Genomic DNA, 20,162 nt, shown 5'->3' with positions numbered 1-20,162 from the left:
AGAAACACTGGACTTGTTCTTTTTCCCATATGAAGCAGGATCTGGACAGATATTTAGGCAAGACCTGAGCAAACCTTTGTGGTATTGATTCATTGTCCATGGCCTGCTCATCACAGCATCCCATCGTCCAGGGAAGTGCGCTCAGCTCATTGCCCCTTGAGAAGATGATGTTGCCACTGAAGTACTGCGCTCCTTCTGGTGAAGGTGCTTCCACAGAGCTCCTGGAGACAGAGTTCCAGAACAACAATGAAAGTCTAGTGACATATTCCAATTCTGCACAGTGAGTCACTTTCTGGGAACCTGTAAGCAGGGTGTTCTCATGAGCCTGGAACCCTTGTACCTGCAGATCACAGATTTGGGGAATATGCTCGGGGCAGCCTTGGTAAGATGGTGCACACCACACACTGCAGCCATTCTATACGTGGGACACGGGTACTGCTGGTACAGACAACATTTGCTGCCCATTGCACTGTGCAGGCTGTCAGAAGGAAGTCATGTGAGAATCCCACTGATCACATTGGTCAGGTAAACTGGCAGAATTCCTTCCCTTAAGCAATCCAGACCGATTTTATGGAGATCCGATGAGTTCCTGGCTCATGCTTTAAATAAATGAATCGAACTTTGCTAATACTACAGTGCAAATTGAACTAATGTTTTCAGATCAAAGCCCAGGCAACCATTGTGCCAATAAAGCCTAAAGATCCCACATAACATGTTTTCATTAACTGTCATGTTGTTAGTACTGATGGTCTCTCATAGAGTCATGGAGTCACAAAGCATGGAAATAGGCCCTTAGGCCAAAATTGTGCCTGCCCATCGAAACTAGTCTTATTTGACTGTGTTTGGCCCATATCTTTCTAAACCTTTCCTGTCCATATACCAGTCCAAATGTTTCTTTTCAAAATGTATTATCACGCCTGCTTCAACTACTTCCTCTGGCAACTCACTCTACATACTGATCACCCTCTGAAAGAAAAGATTGCCCTCAGGTTCCTATTAAATCTCTCCCCACTCACTCTAAGCCTATGCCTTCTAGTTCTTCATACCCTGACTCTGGGAAAATGACCGATTCAATTTACCCTATCTCTGTCCCTCATGATTTTGTGCACCTCTGTAAGATCACCCCACAGTGTTCTACACTCCAACACATAAAGCCCTAGCCATTTCAACACAGTACCTCGATTCCTGGCAACACGCTTGTAAATGTTTTCTTAACTCATCTTAATAACATCTTTCCTAAGGCAAGGTGACCAAAACTGAACACAATACTCCAAGTTCGATCTGTCAACATCCATACTCAGTTTCCTTGCATGAGTCTACCTGTAACTCTTTTAATGACATCTGCAAACTACGTATGGCTTGTACATTCTCATCTAAATCATCGATAAAGATAATAAACAATAATGGGCCCATCACAGACCCCAGTGCACTACTCTAGTCTCATTTAAGGTCATTAAGTTATACTGGTTACCATTTTATCTCCAACTATGTCTTTTTTTCATTTTTGTTCCAATGCAGCTCATAATTTGGTGTCTCCTCTATGTCACAACTCTATCTTGAGGCTGTGGTTGGTTACATCTCATATTCCCTGGGCTACTGGCTCCATTAGAACATAGTACCAGAAGTACTGTGATCACTGATCTTGCTCTGTTTGGTTCAAGGGAGAGTACTTTTCAGCATTCAAACAAGCCCAGCGCCGTGAGGATGACATCGCCATTGTGAACTGTGGGATGCGAGTTGCTTTCAGGGAGGGGAGCAGCGTTGTGGAAGAGTTGAGGTTGAGCTATGGAGGCATGGGGCCAACCACTGTGTCTGCAAAGAAAACGTGCCAGGAGCTTCTTGGAAAGTAAGTCTCGATCAAAGAAGGAATGGTTCTGAAAGCACAATCCAATAATATTCTTCTGAGCTGTGGTAGCACAAGAAAGAAATTTCACTGACCCGCTGAGTTCCTCCATTCCCTCTGTGTGTAGCCTGAGAAATTTCCCCACAGTGACATATTTGTGCCTCTTCTTCTACCAGGCTGAGGGCCAGACACACATGACCTCAAAATGTGCCTTGGTAGGGAGGCATGAACATCGATTAATTTTTCTACCATTCTCCTCTGCTCCATTTGTTTCCCATTATCCCACCAGCTACCATCACCGTATCTCCCCTGCCCTCCAAGTCCCATTACACACACACACACACACACACACACACACACACACACACACACACACACACACACACACACACACACACACACACACACACACACACACACACACACACACACACACACACACACACACACACTCCTCTCACCAACTTCCCTTCTCCCCTCCCTCCCATTGATCTATGGTCCACTATTCTATCCTTTGAGATTACATTTTCTTCAGTCCTTTCTGCTGATCACCTATCACTTCTCAGCTTCTCATTTCATTCCCAGTTGACCCCTCCTGGATCCACATATCACCCACCAACTCTTGCTTCACCCGTCTCCTCAACCTTTTAAATGGCCATTACCCCTCTTTCTTTCAAGTCCTGATGAAGGGTCTGGACCTGAAACATTGATCATCCATTTTCTACTGCCGATGCTGCCTGACCTGCTGAGTTCCTCCAGATCCTTTGTATAATTATTGTTCTTTACGAAGCAGTAGGAGATCATTTGGTCTATTGATTAAATGTTGGCTCTCGGGGCAACTATGTTCCCTGTGACATATTTTCTCATATGCCTATTAACAGCCCCATAATTCTCCCTGAGTCTTCTACACTATGGGTAATTAACCTGCTGGCCCGCATAGCCTCTGGACACAAGAGGAACCCAGAGCTTCCATGCAGTCACAGGAAAACATGCAAACTCCACATCGGACATGCCAGTGCTTAGAAACCAAACTGTAGATGCTGCAGTATCTTCAGAAACACCATGTAGTCTGTGGGCCATTCAGCCCATTGAGTCAGTGCTACCTTTCAGTCAGATCAAGGTTTATTTGCTTAAGTCAAAAAAAATTACCTGCACTCTACCCCCCCCCCCCCCACCACTCCAATTCTGTGGTTTCTAAATATCAGTCCCTGTCTTGAATATGATTGGCAATACAGCCTCCACCACTGGCTCGGATAGAAATCTTCAAGATGAAGAACTCCAGTCAATAAAGGCTGCCACCCTATTTTCAGGCTGTGACTTTTCTCTACACCTAGGCAGAGGAAACATGGATTATACAGCTATTCTGATACATCCCTTAACAATTTTATAAGTTTCAACAAAATTGGCACTCAATCTTCTAAAGTGAAGTTCCACTCTGCTACAATCTCTCCACACACTGTATGACAAACCTGCCATTCCTGGAATCAATCTGGTGAACTTTCACCCCACTCATTCCAGTGCAAGTTGTTTCTATCTTGTGTCGGGAGACCAAACCTGCACACAATGTTCTACACGCAGTCTCACTGGGCCTCTATCTGAATAGGACATGATGTCTCTATTCTTATTCTTCTTGCAATAAAGGAGACGTCAGACTCTGCAGATGCTGGAATCTGGAGCAACACAAAAAGCTCAACAATTCAGGCAGCATCTGTGGAGGGAAATGGGCAGATGATCTCTCGGGTCAAGATCGTCCTCCTGGACTGGAAAGAATGAAGGGACAGTGGAGGGAAGGGTGGAGCAACAGCTGACAAGAGATAGGTGGATCTCGGTGAGAGAGTGATAGGCAGATGGGGTTCTTTGCCACTTCAACTTATCACCCCCCCCCCCCCCCCCCGCTTCTGACATTATCCCTGCATTCATCTCCCTATCACCACCTTCCCTTCACCTTTTATACTGGCTACTTCCCGCTTTCTTTCCAGCCCAGGTGAAGGGCCTTCACCCAAAATGTCTCCCTCCACAGATGTTGCCTGACCTGCTGAGTTCCTCCAGGGGTTGCTGTGCTCCTCCTGCAATAAAGGCTAACATTACCAGCTGCCTGCTGACCTACTTGTTATCTTACGGTGATTTAATTACAAGGACTCCCAAGTCCCTCTGAACCATTCAGTCTCTCACCAGTTAACAACTGCTCATCTTTCTGAATTTTCCCCAGCAAAGTGAAAGGTGTTCTCTTACTCCAGTAGATTATTATATTAACTTGTTTTAGATGGTGTTGTATAGTAACCCGTAAAGTGGTCAGAATTTATAGCCTCTATCTAAAGAGGGGGTAGAGTGTCCCTATGGGGCACGTGGAAGGGTGTTGACCCCACGAGAGTGGCAGGAAGGAAATTCAATTATCCCTGGACATCACATGCCTCTGAGTAATGGACAGGAAGTACAAACACGAGCTGGGTCGACACTCATAAGAGAGCTGGAGTGTGACATTGCAATGGGGGTGGTACTGAGAACCCAAAGTTCTCGGGTAAAATAACAGCAACTGGGATTCACTGGTGGTAGAGCAGCTTTAATGGTAACTTACAAAGGGGAAATTGGATAAATCCTTGGAGGCTTTTCCAAAGTTGTGGATCGTGAGGTGAGGGTGTTGTAGTAATTTGATGGCAGAAACAGCATGGCTATGAAGGATGAATGGCCTCTTCTTGGGTTGCATTATTTTGTAATTGTACTGGGCAACTGGAGGTAGATATAAACTTACATCCTCAGGGGAAACAATATATTAAATATGTATCCCTCTTCCACCTAATCTTTCAATTCTGTCCCATTTAGGCAGTGGAATGAGGAGCTCCTCCAGAACGCCTGCTCGCTGCTTGCATCTGAGCTCATACTCCCGCCCTCTGCTCCTGGTGGGATGGTGCAATTCCGACGTACCCTGAGCCTTAGCTTCTTCTTCAAGTTCTACCTCAGCGTGCTACAGAAACTGGGACAAGACTTCAAGGGTGTACGTAGCCATGGCAGCGAGCTTATCAGACAGCCAGTCTCAAAGGTCGTGGCCTGACTCTTGTGCCTTGGGGATCATTGAGCACTTCCGTGAGACTGAAGCACGTGGTTTGTTCTCACTGTTGAGGTTGGACAACTAATGCAGAGATAGTGCACTGTGGCTTATTGGCTTTGTCGCCAACAAATAGCTTTAGGAGGGGACGGACAGATAGGGCAAGCTGTATCTTACAGAAGAATGCTTATTTACCCTACAGACTTCTTACAAGTTGTGTCCATAACTACATTAACCCAGCTCATCATTTAAAACAGTAGCAACATCTCCCGATAAGAACAGGGTAATTTCTCCGACTGTGAGTGCAGGTGGTTTACTTGCATAAGGATGACCCCAGTCACCTACAGCAAAAGGATTTTCAACCTGAAGTGTTTTGGCAATGGCTCAGTGATGTTATAAAATCAGAAAATGCAGTGAATACTGAGCATGTGCAGTTTATCATTTTCCGCTCACTGTCTGCTGACGGGATTACGAATGTTTTTCTCCGTGTGTTGTGTGGCCATCAGATCATTCTTGAGATGGGGGAGAAATAATCTTTCTGAGATGTTACCAGATACAGGGGGTCCCAGCTCCTGTGAAAATTCTGTCATGTTTGCCCGAACTCAGTTAAAAATATGCACAAAGATGATGATTCGGAGAGGAATTCAAAAACCAGAACAGTTGGAGACAGAAGAGATAAGAGGCAAGTTAATTTTCTGCTAAGCAGAAAGCGGGGAAGAGTTGGGTAGAACAGAGGAGAATATTGAAACTGCAGTCAGGTAGCACCAGAGGTCAGGATCACACCCTGATCTCTGGAGATGTGAGGCGGCTGCACTACCTGCAGCACCAGTATGTTGTTATTGTGGTCCCGTATCAAACCAGACCATCTGAAAAGAGTATCACTCAGAGAATTACTTACTGCACTGCTATTGTGTGGTGAAAGTTCGTACTCACTAATTACTGACTGTTTGATTTTCTCTCTCCCCCTTCCACCACACCCTCCCTCCTCTAGGATTTTCACGTGGAATCCATCTCACCAGAATACATCAGTGCCACTGAGTTATTCCACAAGGAACCTACCTCTTCTGTGCAGCTGTTTCAGGTTAGTGGACCCCATAGTTAAACGGTCGGGCTTCCCAGAGGTAATCCTGTCCTCCTGAAGTTGTTGCACCTTCCTGAACAGGCAGAGCGCCCAAGTAATCCGTAATGCAGATTGATAGGAGTAAATCCTGCAGGTCACAGTTCCCTCTGAAAGACTGCATCGAGAAGCCATGGTGACCGCAAAACGAGTTTCCTGATTTTCTCTTGAATTGTTGACAGAAGTTGTCTCATTGATACCTCCAAAATCAAATCTCGCCCCCCCCCCCCATTCCTGAGTTAATCAATTAATGTTTGTGTTTTAAACTGGTAAGTTAAATTGTACATTGATAGATTGCTTTCTTACTGTCACATGCACCAAGGTACAGTGAAAAACTTTGTTTTACGTGAGGTGAATACAGGTCTATTCATTACATCAGCACATTAAAATAGTACAAGAGAAAAGCAATACAAAGTAGAATTCTGTGTTACAGTTACGGAACAAGTGCTGTGCAATCATTAATATTGATGCAAATCTTGGAAAGGATGGATTATGAGGTCAAGAGTCAAACTTATCACACAAGAAGTCCATTCAACAGTCTTAGAACAGTTGGAGTAGAAGCTGAGCTTGAGGCTGGTGATATGTGCTTTCAGGTTTTTGCATTTTGGGCCCAATGGGAGATTGAAGAAGTAAGAATATCTGGGGTGGGCGGGGCCGTTGATTAGGTTGGCTGCTTTACCGAAGCAGTGAGAAGTTTAAGAAGGGTCCTGGTTTCTGTGATGTGCCGAGCTGTGTCCACAACTCTCTGCAGTTCCTTGCAGTGCCGGGCAGAGAGTTGTCATACCAAGCTGTGATTCAACCAGATAAGATGCTTTCTATGATGCATCTATAAAAACTGGAGAGGGTCAATGGGAACATGCCAAACTTCTTCAATCTCCTGAGGAACTAAAAGTGTTTGTACGCTTTCTTGGCTGTGGCATCTGCGTGGTTGGACTAGCTTAGATTATATTTTATTAGTCACAAGCATAAATGTCACAAATACCACTCCTGGAGCTGGAGTATAAAAAGTCATGCTGGTATAAAATATTATCTGGGATGCCATTTTTTGGATGAGATGTTATAAGGACTTCAGACATTCAACACCAATCTTTCAAAGAAGTGCAGGAGACATTCCCGTCACCCCAGGCACTAGTTATCCCTCAAAGACTTTCATTAAAACTAGCTATCCTGTCAGTATTGCTCAAACGCATTAAAAAATCACCGTAGGGCTCAACTATTTTCTGCTTTGAGACTGGTCTGCTGTTTATCAGGATCATAACTGATCTTCTACCCAAGTGCCTTTTCCCAACACTAACCCCATATCCATTGATTCCACTAAGGACAAGAAATTGATCAATCTCTGGTCTGAATCAACTTAGTGACTGAGCCCCCTCAGAACCCGGAATGGAGAATTCCAAAGATCCACCACCCTCTGCGTGAGGAAGTTTTTCAGCTCTGCAGGGTGGCCTTCAATGACCTGCCCCAAAACCAAATTAATAAATATATAGTAGGAGTGTTCTGAGGGTAAGACTGAAGAGATAGGTGGACAAAGCTGCAGTAGGGGACGGAATTTGGTTGATCAGCCATGGATATATCACAGACCAGGATTGAAGTGTTGATCCAAATCACCACTTTACAAATGCTTTCCATGTATTGCCATGGGAATAAGGGTCAGAGACTGCAGTGGTTCCGAAGAGCCATCCATTCTGTGCTCAGTTGTGATGATATGACCCCCCTCCTCCTCCCTGTGAAACTCCGTTGGGAGAAGAGCTGGCGTTCAAACAGGCTGCATCCTGAGATCATGGCTGGGTAAGGGTGCTGTTACCACATGGTTCAGCAGAGATCAATCAATCATGGATCCTCTCTGCCAGTTAGTTAAGAAAAGACATGGGGTGTGGGGTGGGTTGATGAATAGGGGCACCAGCGTGCATTGCAACAACAGAAGGATGATCCGAGAATGACCACTAGACTATGGATATCATGTAACCTCATTTCCCCATGCTGTCTCCATGTCCATTGACCCTTACAGACAAGGTTTGTACTGAACTCAGCTTAGGAAGAGCATCCGTTCCTCTCTGTGACAGAGAATGATAAAGGTTCACAGTTGTGTGGGTGAAGGCAGTCCCTTTCTGTCCTTGGACTGCCAAGGAATACAAGAATAGCAGCAGCAGGAGGCCACTCTGCCCCTCAAGTCTGCTGCACAATTCAAATGAAGAACTACAAGGACTGGCTCTGTTTTCCCTGGGGCACAGAAGGTTAAGAAATAATGTGCATGTGCTATATGAAATGTTGAGGGCTATGGAGGTTAACCTTTTTCTCCGGTTACAGGTAGGTAAAACTGGGAGACGTGGTCTTAGAGTAAACAGGAAAAGATTTAGAGGGGTTTGGGAACTTTTCCTCACCCAGAGAGTGCTGAATGCAGAATACACTGCTGGGGAGTAGAGTTGCTAAGAACATTTTGCTAGTGTCTAGCTGAGCATTTGAATCACCTAAAAGGCTAAGGATCAAATGCTGGCATTGATGCACTGGAGTGCTCAGTGTTCGGAGTAGATGTGCTGGGCTGAATATTGTTTTTCTCTATGACTAATATGATCTTGGTCTTCGTCTATGCTGCCAAATTCTGAGATTCAGGAAAGGTGAGTTAGACTAACAGTGTGATGGAGTTACAATCTCTGGATCCTGCCTATCTGATCGCCAGCTCTTCTCTCATTGTACTTTCACAGGGAGCCCCACCTGGCCAACTCCCATCGGATATGGTTGGCCATCCACTGCCGCATCTGTCGAGCCTCAAGCAGGCCACAGGGGAGGCCATTTACTGCGATGACCTGCCGGTTTTTGAGAATGAGCTATACCTGGCTCTAGTGACCAGCACGGAAGCTCACGCCCAGATCAGGTAACTCCTTGTTCCGCTCCTGTGGCCCAGGGGATAATCAACAGGCCACAGAGTATGTATGTTAAATGTATATTACACATTGCAAGATTCAGTTAGCGTGGGGCTTCATAGTACTGTGGTTATGCACTGGAATTAGCAATCCAGAAAAAAATTATCATGCTGCTTTGAACATAAAGACTAAAGAAACAGGAGCAGGAGTAGGCCATTCAGCCCATCTTGTCTGCTCCACCATTCAGTAAGACCATGACTCACCCACTTCTGCACTAATCCTGGCACTGATTCCTCAGTCCCCTAAAATCTCCCCTCGGCGCCTGGGATGAGAATTTTAATCTCGTCTCTGTTCTGAGTGGCCAACATCTTATCAGAATCAGGTTTTAAATTACTGGTATTTATTGTAAACTGAGATGTTGCCTGCTGCTTCTGGACATCTCCGCCAAGGAACATAAACTCTGCGACTCCTTTGTCAAGCTTTGTAAGAATTTTGTACATTTACACTAAGAATACTTCCCAGAGAACATAGAACAGTACAGCATAGGAACAGGCCCTTCAGCCCAACATGGCTGTACCTACCTTAATGCCAAGTTAAACTAATTCAATCTGCCTGCACATTGTCCAAATCCCTCCATTCTGTTTAAATGCTCTGAAATGTTATTATTATCTCTGCTGTCAGTGCTGTCTCTGGCAGTGCATCCCAGTGCATTTAAAAAAAACTGACTTCATAAACTTCTTTTAAGATTTTCCCCTTTCACCTTAAACCTATGTTCTCTAGTATTTGACATATTCACCCTGGAATGAAGATAAAGATTCTATACTATCTATGCTTCTTATCAGTTATTATCCCATCCCTCAGTCTCTAACACTCCAGAAAAAACATCCAAATATTTCCAATATCTCCTTGTAGCTAACACACTCCAATCCAGGCAACAATGGCTCCCAGACCTTTTCAAAAGCTTCCATATCTTTAATGCATCCAGAGCAACACCCCAGGACTCCAAACAAAGCCAAACTTTGTCTGGATTAAACTCTAATCTGCCATTTTTCATCCAGATTTCCAACTGAGCTATATCCTGTTGTATTCCTTGACAACCTACCTCACAATCCACATCTCCACAAATGCTCATGCCATCTGTAAACTAACTGAACAGCTACTTACATTTTCATCCAAGTCACTACTATATTGAAAGGCAACACGAGTGAATCTGCAGATGCTGGAAATAAATAAAAACACAAAATGCTGGCAGAACTCATCAGGCCAGACAGCATCTATGGGAGGAGGTAGTGACGACGTTTCGGGCCGAAACCGTTCATCAGGAGTGAAGTAACATGGGATGGTCGAGGGGGGATAAGAAGTGGGGGGAGGGATAAAGTAGAGAGCTGGGAAGTGATAGGCTGGAGGGAAATGGGCTGGGGGAAGGTGGAGAATTATGGGAAATAAAAGAGAAAGAAAGGTAGGGCTGGGGGGAGATTATAGTGAGGGGGGAGAAAAGAGAGAGAAAGAGAACCAGACTAAAATAATAGATAGGGATGGGGGTGAGGGGGGGGGGGGCAGGGGTATCAACGGAGGTCTGTGAGTTAGCCTCCTACCTGCCAGCATGAACATTCAACTCACAGACCTCTGTTGATACCCCTGCCCCGCCCCCTTACCCCATCCCTATCTATTATTTTAGTCTGGTTCTCTTTCTCTCTCTTTTTCCCCCCCTCACTATAATCTCCCCCCAGCCCTACCTTTCTTTCTCTTTTATTTCCCATAATTCTCCACCTTCCCCCAGCCCATTTCCCTCCAGCCTATCACTTCCCAGCTCTCTACTTCATCCCTCCCCCCACTTCTTATCCCCCCTCGATCATCCCATGTTACTTCACTCCTGATGAAGGGTTTCGGCCCGAAACATTGTCACTACCTCCTCCCATAGATGCTGTCTGGCCTGCTGAGTTCTGCCAGCATTTTGTGTTTTTTTTTCCACTACTATATTGGTTCTTTAGGGTTGTTATAGCAAGGGTTGGTAGTGGGGATAAGCTCCCACTACCTATTAAATGGTCCCGATGATGTGCGTCTCAAATACACTCTAAAAACGAAGTCTAGCTCTTGGCCTTCACGTGCAGCTTAGTGACTAAGTCTGGTGGAACCGTTTCTACTGACAGGAGAAGGGGCAAAAGCGGGTTACTGGCATCTTAAAACCAGTTGTTTCAGGCAGATGGGGCTTGTCAGCCGCGATTGGCAGATCATCTAGGAGAAGGAAAACTTTGATCTCGTACCTCCACTGCCTTGCGGCTATACCCGCTCATGGGAAAGGCTTTGGAAGTAAACCCCAGGGAAAAATTTGCAGCTGGAGTCCCTACGGCAGTCTTACAATGAGTTCAATGCTGACTGGCAGTTCCTGTGATGCAGCCAGTGCCAAACTGTATCAGTCTCTGCTTTCCTTTGGATTCATCAGCTGCGTGAAGTGGGGTGGGGGCGCTGCAACATGGGAAACATCTTACCCTCCATACGGTATTGCCCTGGCTTGCGTATCGCATAGACAGCTATGCGATATGCATAGACAGAAACACAACATCCATGGTTGACCCAACCAATGGAGATTATACAATATATACCTTTTATTAAAACTACAAAGAAGGTGCCATTGTTCACAGCCCTGCTGTTCTCTGTGACTACCTATGACCTTCCTTGACCAAGCCAATTCTTTGGATCCAATTTACCAACTCACCTTGGATCCCATGTGGCTTAATCTTCTCAACTCGTCTTCCATGAGGGACCTTTTCACATGTTTTATTGCCAACACCCACTGTCTTACTCTTACCCTTAGTTTACCTTGTTCAAAGTCAATGTAATGCATACTGAATTGGTCTGTATGGTTAATATGCAAGACAAGCTTTTCACTGTACTGTACCTCAGTACGTGTGACAATAATAACCAATTTCAATTCTATTGCTAGTTCATCAGTCATTTTTGTCATGTCTTCAAGAAACTCAATCAAATTTGTGAGACAGGTCCGCTCCTGAACTGACCACCCCTACCATCCATACTTTTTCGAAATGTGAGAAAATCCCATCCTTAAGAATCTTCTCCAATAATTTCCCTATCGATCATGTAAGGTTTAGCATCCTATAACTTCTGGTTTGCCCCGTTGCCCTTCTGAAACAATGGATCAACATTGGCTATTCTCTGTAGCCCTAGGGATTTGTCCACTTAATTTTCAAGACATCTAACATGCCCTCCTTGGTAATATTGACATGACCTAGAATAACAAGAAACCCTTTTCTGATCTCACTCTTATCTACTATATCTCCTACTCCTCAGCAAAAACTGGTGAATTACTCATTAAAGATCTCACTCACTTCCTTTGGCTCCATCCATAAATTCCCTCCTTTGTTTTTGAGTAGACTCATCCTTTCCCTAGCTACCCTCTTGTTCCTAATATATGTACATAATACCTTGGGATCCTGTGTTATTCTACTTGACAGGGACTTTTCCTGAGCCCTTTTAACCCTCCTAATTTCTTGCTCTTGGTTTGTTCCTGCTACCTTTATATTTCACAGGAACCTTGACTAATTTCAGTCACATAACTTTTTTTCTTCTTGACTAAACTTAAAATATCTCTGGTCATCCATCTTTTCCGAAGCTTGCCGTTTTAATCATCCATCCTCACAGGAACATGCTGGTCCTGAACTCTTAAGCAACTCGCATCTAAAAGTCTCCCACATATCAGAAGTGGATTTACTTTCAAACAACCTCTCCCAGCTCTCTCTAGTTCCTGTCTAATATGCTGTAATTGGCCTTCTCTCAATTTAGCCCTTTCATGTTTTCTAACCTCCAGAGAATATAGGTTTAATCTATTTGATCCTCATATAATAATCTCACCTTTCCTCAACCGCCCTCAAACCCCAGCCGCATCTCAAAGATCAATCCGGTGAACCTTCAAGACATTCCCCTATCATAGGCTTATCCTTCCTCATGTTAGGATATCAGACATGAACACAGTTTTCCAGATTTTGTCTCAACTATAGTTTTATTCAATTGGAGCAAGACATCTCTTTGCTGATGCTCAAAACATCTTGCAATAAAGGTCAAAGTTTGCCTTCTCATTTACTTCATGTTAACTTGAAGTAATTCATGTGCAAATACCCAGAGACTCTCTGATCTCTAACATCTTTTAATCCCACATTTAAAAAAAAATTCTACAGCATATCTACTATCAAAGTTGATGAACTCACATTTTCCACATAATGTTTCACTTGTCACATCCTTGCTCTTTCACTTAGCCCAATCTGCCCTGATACACCTCTGCCGTCTCTTGACACCCTACAGCAAATCTGGATATATTATAACTGACCCCAACTTACTGCCCTCTACTGTGCCTATTGTCTTGTTTATTATTTATTGTAATGCCTGCACTGTTTTGTGCACTTTATGCAGTCCTGGGTAGGTCTGGAGTCTAGTGTAGTTTTTTTTTATCTGTGGTGTTTTTACGTAGTTCAGTGTAGTTTTTGTACTGTTTTCATGTAGCACCATGGTCCTGAAAAACGTTGTCTCATTTTTACTGTGTACTGTACCCTTCATCGAAATCACTGGCATAGATTGAGAGTAGCTGGAGCCTCAGCACTGATCGTTGCAACATTCACCGTCACAGACGCTCAGCCTATTTGATCCCTTTCTCTGTCTATTGATGAATGCCCAAACTATTCCAATGTTTTGCTCTGATACCGAGGATTCTAGTTCCGGTTAGCAACATCTTGGGTGCATCTTATCAAAGACAGTGAGAAAACTTGAATCAACTTTAAAGAATACTGCTGTCTGTAAATGTGTCCATAAAATCACAATACTCAGTTTCACCCAATGCTATTACTAACAGTTAAAACCTCAGTGATAGTGAAGGGGTTAAGTTCATACATTATACATTATAGTGGCCTTTATATATTGCATAACAAGACCCCGAGTTTCTATTTATCTTTTCACTAATGTGGCATGGGCATCAGTGGCTTGGCCAGCATTTGTTCCCTTCCCAAGATGCCCCTGGACTAGCTATATTCAGCTCACTTCAAGTAGTTGAGTGTTAGTAGGTTGGTGGTGGTGTCACAAGTAGGTCACACTAGGTAAGGATGGCAAATTCTCTTCCCTGGAGAACAGTAACAGCTTTTGTGTTTTGTGAAAGCATCCTGTAACATTACACTTGCACACTGTTGGGATTGTGGACAAGCAACGCGTATATATTACATATTTTCATCCTGCATGTTTTCTGTTCTGTCTGCTTGAAATGAAACTTGGACATGAATCAGTTTGCTTTTCCATCTTTCTTTACAGTTCAATTGACACCAGCCAGGCCCTGAAGGTTCCTGGAGTCACCTGTTTCCTCACGGCCGAAGACATCCCAGGAAGCAATGTGACTGGACACATGGCAATGGATGAGACTGTGTTCGCCGACGGTGAAGTTAGTGACCATCAGTGCCGACAACAGTTTTCCTTCATATATCGCAGAGTAACCCTTAAACTTCATGCCTGGCTGTGACTTACGCACAGAGGATTGTCCAACTCCCACCCCACCATCCCATTCCACACCCGGTCTTCATCTTCATGAAACTGTAGAATGGAAATACCCAACTTCCGCTCTGGGGGGGAAGGTCTCCAGGATGTGTGGACGGTAGTGACACAGGATTCTATGTCACTTCCTCTTTGGGCAGCTATGGAGATCCTAGCGTGACCCAATCTTTTAGAGTACAAGCTATCTGCTGGAAGTTCTCAGTGGGTCAAGCAGTATTTGAGGGAGAGAGGTAATTGATGAAGTTTTGGGTCAAAACCCTGGTGCTGATTTCGGATTTTGACCCACAATTTTGAAAATTCCTTTCCACTCAGAGATGCTGCTTGACTCGCCGAGTTCCTCCAGCATGTTGTTCCAGGTTCCAGCATCAGCAGTCTCTTGTGCCTCTGGTCAGATGGAAACAGATGATGGAAATACTGTCTCAGTACTTGTCACGTGCTCCATCTGGGCCCGTCTGATTTCAGCACTGAGCTTGACAATCGTGGCAACACTTTTCTTCAGCTAATGGAAGTTCAGAGGCTTGAAACGCTAACTCTGTTTCTTTTCCCTCAAGTGCTCTTTAAAGTGCTGAGCATTTCTCAGCACTGAGACACACGAGACTGTAGATGCTAGAAACTGGAGCAACCCACAGCCTGCTGAAAAGACTCACTGGATTGAATAGCATCTGTGGGACAGAAAGGAATTGTTGATGTTTTGGTTAGAAGCACTGCATCAGGACTCAGAATGGAGAGGGGAGGTGTTCAGTATAAAGAAGAGATACACTTTATACTGGACATCTGGCTCCATTACACAGCTATTATCTGTATGGCTGTGGGAGAAAAGGACAATAGCTGTGTAACGCAGCCAGAACATTCATAGAAATCCCATCACCAAGGCAGAAATCTCCCTGGAATTATGGGCTTTCCAGCAGTTCCTGCTTATACCTCAGGTTTCACATCATGAGCTCACTAATGGAAGGAAATGGACACTACCTTTCCCCACAGGCAGAAAGTGATTTTGAAGTTGACTCAGTCTTTAACAGTTCAGTGAGCTTGGGGCTGGAATTAATTTTAATTTTGATGTTTTATTTAGCAATACAGCATGGAGTAGGCCCTTTGACCCCTGACAAACCCTGATTTAACCCTAACCTAATCACTGGACTACTTACAATGACCGATTAACTTGCCCAGTACGTCTTTGGACTGTGAGAAAAAAACCAGGTCACCCAGGGAAAACTCACACATTCCATGGGGAGGATGTACAGGCTTCTTACAGAACAGCGGCAGAATTAAGCTCGGAACCCCGGAACGCCCCGGGCTGTAATAGCATTCCGCTAACCACTGCGCTATCGTGGCACCCAGGTTCTCTGGGTGGGCACCGCTGTACGAGTTGATGCAGGATAGCCGGTTGTTCCTCGTGTGTGAGTGCTTCATGATCTCTGTGTTGCTTCTGTGCACTCTGTAGGTCACTTGTGTCGGACACATCATCGGGGCAGTTGTTGCTGACACAGAGGCTCATGCCCAGATGGCTGCAAAGGCAGTGAAGGTCACATACAAAAATCTAAAGCCTATCATCACTATTCAGGTAACTACCTTATGTATGTTATAATGTTGTGATTTCACCCACGTATATAACAGGCAGGATGACTGACATTTACTCCTGAGGCCACTCTTCAACATTGAGAAGATAAGCATGCAAAGATAAAAGCCAATCAAACCAAAACTTTACAAGTTGTGGTGATTGAAGCAAGTTATTTTTCTCTGGTTGACCAGAGTTTTGAAGTGCCCATTGGCCTTCAGTGTCCTTGCTCCTCATCCATCCACATTTCATTGTGACCTTGCACCCATAGTCTCTCCCTTGATTAGACACATTCTCTTGTTTTCCAGAACTAACGTCCATGACCATTGACTTCCTCCTCTCTCTGTCGTTGCTGTGTCTGTGACGTCAGGTCAGAGAGTCATATAGGACAGAAGATCCACTGGTGCATGCTGACCAGGATGCCCATCTGAGCTAGTCCCATTTACCAAGTTCGAAGTAAATGTATTATCACGATATAAATACCTTGCAATACACTGCCTTCGGATTCATTTTCTTTCAGGCATTTACAAGAAGAAAGCAATACAGTAGAATTTTATGAAAAGCGATACATAGACAGACACCAATGTCCAAAAGGAGACAGACCATGTAAACAAAAATAATACTGCGAGCATGAGTTGTAAGGAGTCCGAGAAAGTTAGTCTATAGGTCATCAAATCAGTCCAGAGTAATAGTGATTGATACAACACACACAAAATGCTGGTGGAACACAGCAGGGCAGGCAGCATCATGCATTTGGCTCATATCCCTCTAAATCTTCCTTGTCCATGTACCTGTCCTAGTACCTTTCAAAAGTTGTTATTCTACCTGCCCCGAACACTTCCTCGGGCAGCTCATTCCATTACTGACCACCCTCTGGGTGAAAACAATGCCCATCAGATTCCTATTAAATCTCTCCCCTCAGGCCTTGATTCCCCAACACTGAGATGAGACTAGTTATTAACCCTATCTGTGCCCTCATGATTTTATAAACCTATGTATGATAACATCCCCTCCCGCTGTTCAGCTATGCTCCAATGAATAGTGTTAGGCTGCTCAACCTCTCTCCATAACTCCAGATCCTTGAATTCCAGGGCCATTCTCATAAATCTCTTCTGCATTCTTTCTAGCTTAATGTCATCTTTCTTCTAGCAGGGTGATTTAAACTGAACACAGTAACACCAAAGTTAAGAGACCTTGTTCAGCAAACTCATGCTAATCCACATGGTGAAGTTTTATAAATCATGTCTATTGACTCAAGGGGTGGAGTCAAACTCCAGTGATAAAATGGTCTTCAGCAGATAAGCCCATGGGATTGTCTCTCTCACTCCAGTCAGAGATTGCAAGTTCAAGTCCTGCTCCAGGGACATGAGGACCCAATTGGCCATTATCCCTCTGTAATACCATTGTCTGTCCATGATTGTTACCTGTTGTCCCTCCATTGACATTGTTATCCAATGTTCCTCCTTATAAACGTCTACCTATTGTCCATTCATAGACAAACCTGCCCATTGCACCTACAAAGACACAATTGCCCACTATACTTCCTCTACAGCAATACCTCCTAGGTCAATTTGTTGGAAATCACTTCAGGGAACTGGGAGCGTCTATCGATGAGATCAGATAAGTAGATTTTAAGTAGATAAGTAGCATTTCACATGACACAACTGTGTAAAGGAAATAATTTATTGTTAAAATTAAATAGAATTTTTTTTGTGAAAAGATATTTGCTATGTTGGGAGGCTCTAGTAAGGTAAGATGGGAAATTGCTAGCATTGAGCAATTACGGTAGGTCAAATGGCCCAGCTCTGCAGAAAGGATAGGTAAGTCTTAGCCTCACTATCTAGCTCCTTATGGTCTTGCACCTTGTGTCTGCCTGTACAGCAGTTTCTCTGCAATTTGATTGTTATATTCTGCATTCTGTTACTTTTTTCTCCTGTGTACTACCTCATTGCACTGATATGATGAAACGATGTGTACGCATGGTGTGCAAAACAAAGGTCTTCATTGTAACTCAGTGCATGAGGCAATAATCAACCGATTACCACTTATCAATTATTGTTCATGAGTCTACCTAAGACAGGCACATGCATAGACTTATAATGTTTAGAAAGAAAGACCTGGGGAATATTTCTATAATCAATACTTCACAGTGTTAACCCATTGCTACAAATCCTGTACTCCTCCGAGTAGGCTGGTTTCGTGTCTTTTTCTATGACTCTATTGTTTTTAAGCCGTGACCAGAGATTTCTTCCCAAACAGGAAGCCATCAGCCACCAGTCTTTCCACGTGCCACCGTTCAGACTTGAGAATGGAAACATCGAACAAGGATTTAGTCAAGCTGATGACATCATTGAAGGTGTGTTGCTAGTTTTAGATGTGGGCTGAATTCGTGAGAAAACTATTTGTCAAATCTTTAGTGTTTTGAGAGTAAGAGGTTGGTCAGGGGTTTAAAAGCAGAAAAAAATGGTAGTGAGATTGAATGAAGGTTGAAGTATTGTTTAGAGATTCAGGGGGTTAATAGAGTTATAGAGCTATACAGAATAAAAACAGGCCATTCAGCCCAAGTCATCCATGATGTACAAGATGCCTATCCTAGTCAGTACAACTTTCCTGTGTTTGGCCCATATCATTCTCAACCTTTCCTACTCATTACCTGTCCGAATGTCTTAAATAGTTTAATTGTATCTGCCTCTACCACTTTCTTTGACTACTTGTTCCACACACCCACCACCCTCTGTGTGAAAGCTGCAAACTTGGCATAGGATGGAAAGCTACCTCCACCACAAGTCATTAAAGCAGGACAAGTCTTGACTCATTTGCTGTACCTGAGGCCCTATCTGATTTTGTCTGAGGAGTCTTCATTGCATAAATTCCTATGCAAGGCTACCACAGTCTCAGCATTACTGCAACTATTGTTTCTGTTCATAGAATAATGGATACCTGGGAGCAATTACAGACTGACATCTATTCAATGGGTTCAGAATCAGAATCAGGTTTAATATCACTGGCAAATGTCATGAAATGCCTTGTCTTTGCAATGGCAGTACAATCCAATACATACTTAAAAAACGTGAATTACAGCAAATATATATACAATATATTAAATAGTTCAAAAAGTAGTGCAAAAATAGAAATGATGAAGTAGTGAGGTAGTGTTCATGGGTTCAACATCCATTCAGAAATAGGATGGCAGAGGAGAAAAAGCTGTTCCTGAATCGCTGAGTTTGTGCCTTCAGGCTGCTGTACCTCCTTCCTGATGGTAGCAATGAGAACAAGGCATGATCTGGGTGATGGGGGTCCTTAATGATGGATGCTGCCTTTTTGAGGCATCGCTCCTTGAAGTTGCCCTGGGTGCTGCTGAGGCTAGTGCTCATGATGGAGCTGACTGAGTTTATGACTCTGCAGCTTATTTCAATCCTGTGAGGTGCCCCCACGTACCAGCTGGTGATGCAGCCAGCTCAAATGTTCCCCACGGTAAATCTGTAGAAATCTGTTAGGGTGTTTATATAGAATAATGAATGTCTAGAAGTGATCACAGACTGGGATCTAATCGAGGTGGTCAGATTACCTATATGTTAGGCTATCTACATGTGTTTATTATCTTCCAGGCCCTACAAATAAGCAGATTGTGTTGTATTGTGTGCAGTTTTGGTCACCTACCTACGGGAAAGATGTAAATAAGATTGAAAGAGCACAGAGAAAATTTACAAGGATGTTTCTGGGTCTGGAGGACCTAATTTATAAGGAAAGGTTGAATAGGTTAGGACTTTATTCCTTGAATGTCGAAGATTGAGAGGAGATTTGATAGAATAGAGGTATACAAAATTATGAGGGGCATCGATAGGGTAAATGCAAGCAGCCTTTTTCCCCTGAGGTTGGGTGGGATTACAGTCAGAGGTCATGGTTAAGGTGAAAGGTGAAAAGTTTAAGGGGAACATGAGTGTAAACTTCTTTCAGATGGTAGTGAAAGTGTGGAATGAGCTACCAGCACAAGTAATGCAATGTGAGCTCGCTTTCAACATTTAAGAGAAGTTTAGATCAGGACATGGATGGGAAGAGATAGGGAAGGTTATGGTCCTGATGCAGGTCGATGGGAGTAGGCAGCTTAAATAGTTTCAGCATGGACTAAATGATTTTATGATTCTATGACTGTGCTGCTAGTTCCTTGCCTTTGTCTACTGTGCAGATGTATTTGC

General features: G+C 43.8%; 1 protein-coding gene across 7 annotated transcripts in view; it reads left to right on the top strand.

The window, feature by feature from the left end:
* Positions 1-20,162, top strand: part of xdh (xanthine dehydrogenase) — a 94,450-nt gene that overhangs the window by 33,281 nt on the left and 41,007 nt on the right. For all 7 annotated transcript variants that reach the window (XM_073056073.1, XM_073056075.1, XM_073056070.1 and 4 more), the window contains 7 exons: positions 1,662-1,846; positions 4,664-4,835; positions 5,878-5,967; positions 8,706-8,875; positions 14,175-14,301; positions 15,853-15,972; positions 18,226-18,322. In XM_073056073.1, coding sequence (XP_072912174.1) covers positions 1,662-1,846; positions 4,664-4,835; positions 5,878-5,967; positions 8,706-8,875; positions 14,175-14,301; positions 15,853-15,972; positions 18,226-18,322 — 961 coding nt within the window. The remainder of the gene's footprint in view (positions 1-1,661; positions 1,847-4,663; positions 4,836-5,877; positions 5,968-8,705; positions 8,876-14,174; positions 14,302-15,852; positions 15,973-18,225; positions 18,323-20,162) is intronic.

Source organism: Hemitrygon akajei, chromosome 9 (genome assembly GCF_048418815.1).
Source record: "Hemitrygon akajei chromosome 9, sHemAka1.3, whole genome shotgun sequence".
Classification (NCBI taxonomy): Eukaryota; Metazoa; Chordata; class Chondrichthyes; order Myliobatiformes; family Dasyatidae; genus Hemitrygon; species Hemitrygon akajei.
The sequence above is the reverse complement of the archived record's forward strand: the minus strand, read 5'-3'. Positions and strand labels throughout refer to the sequence as shown.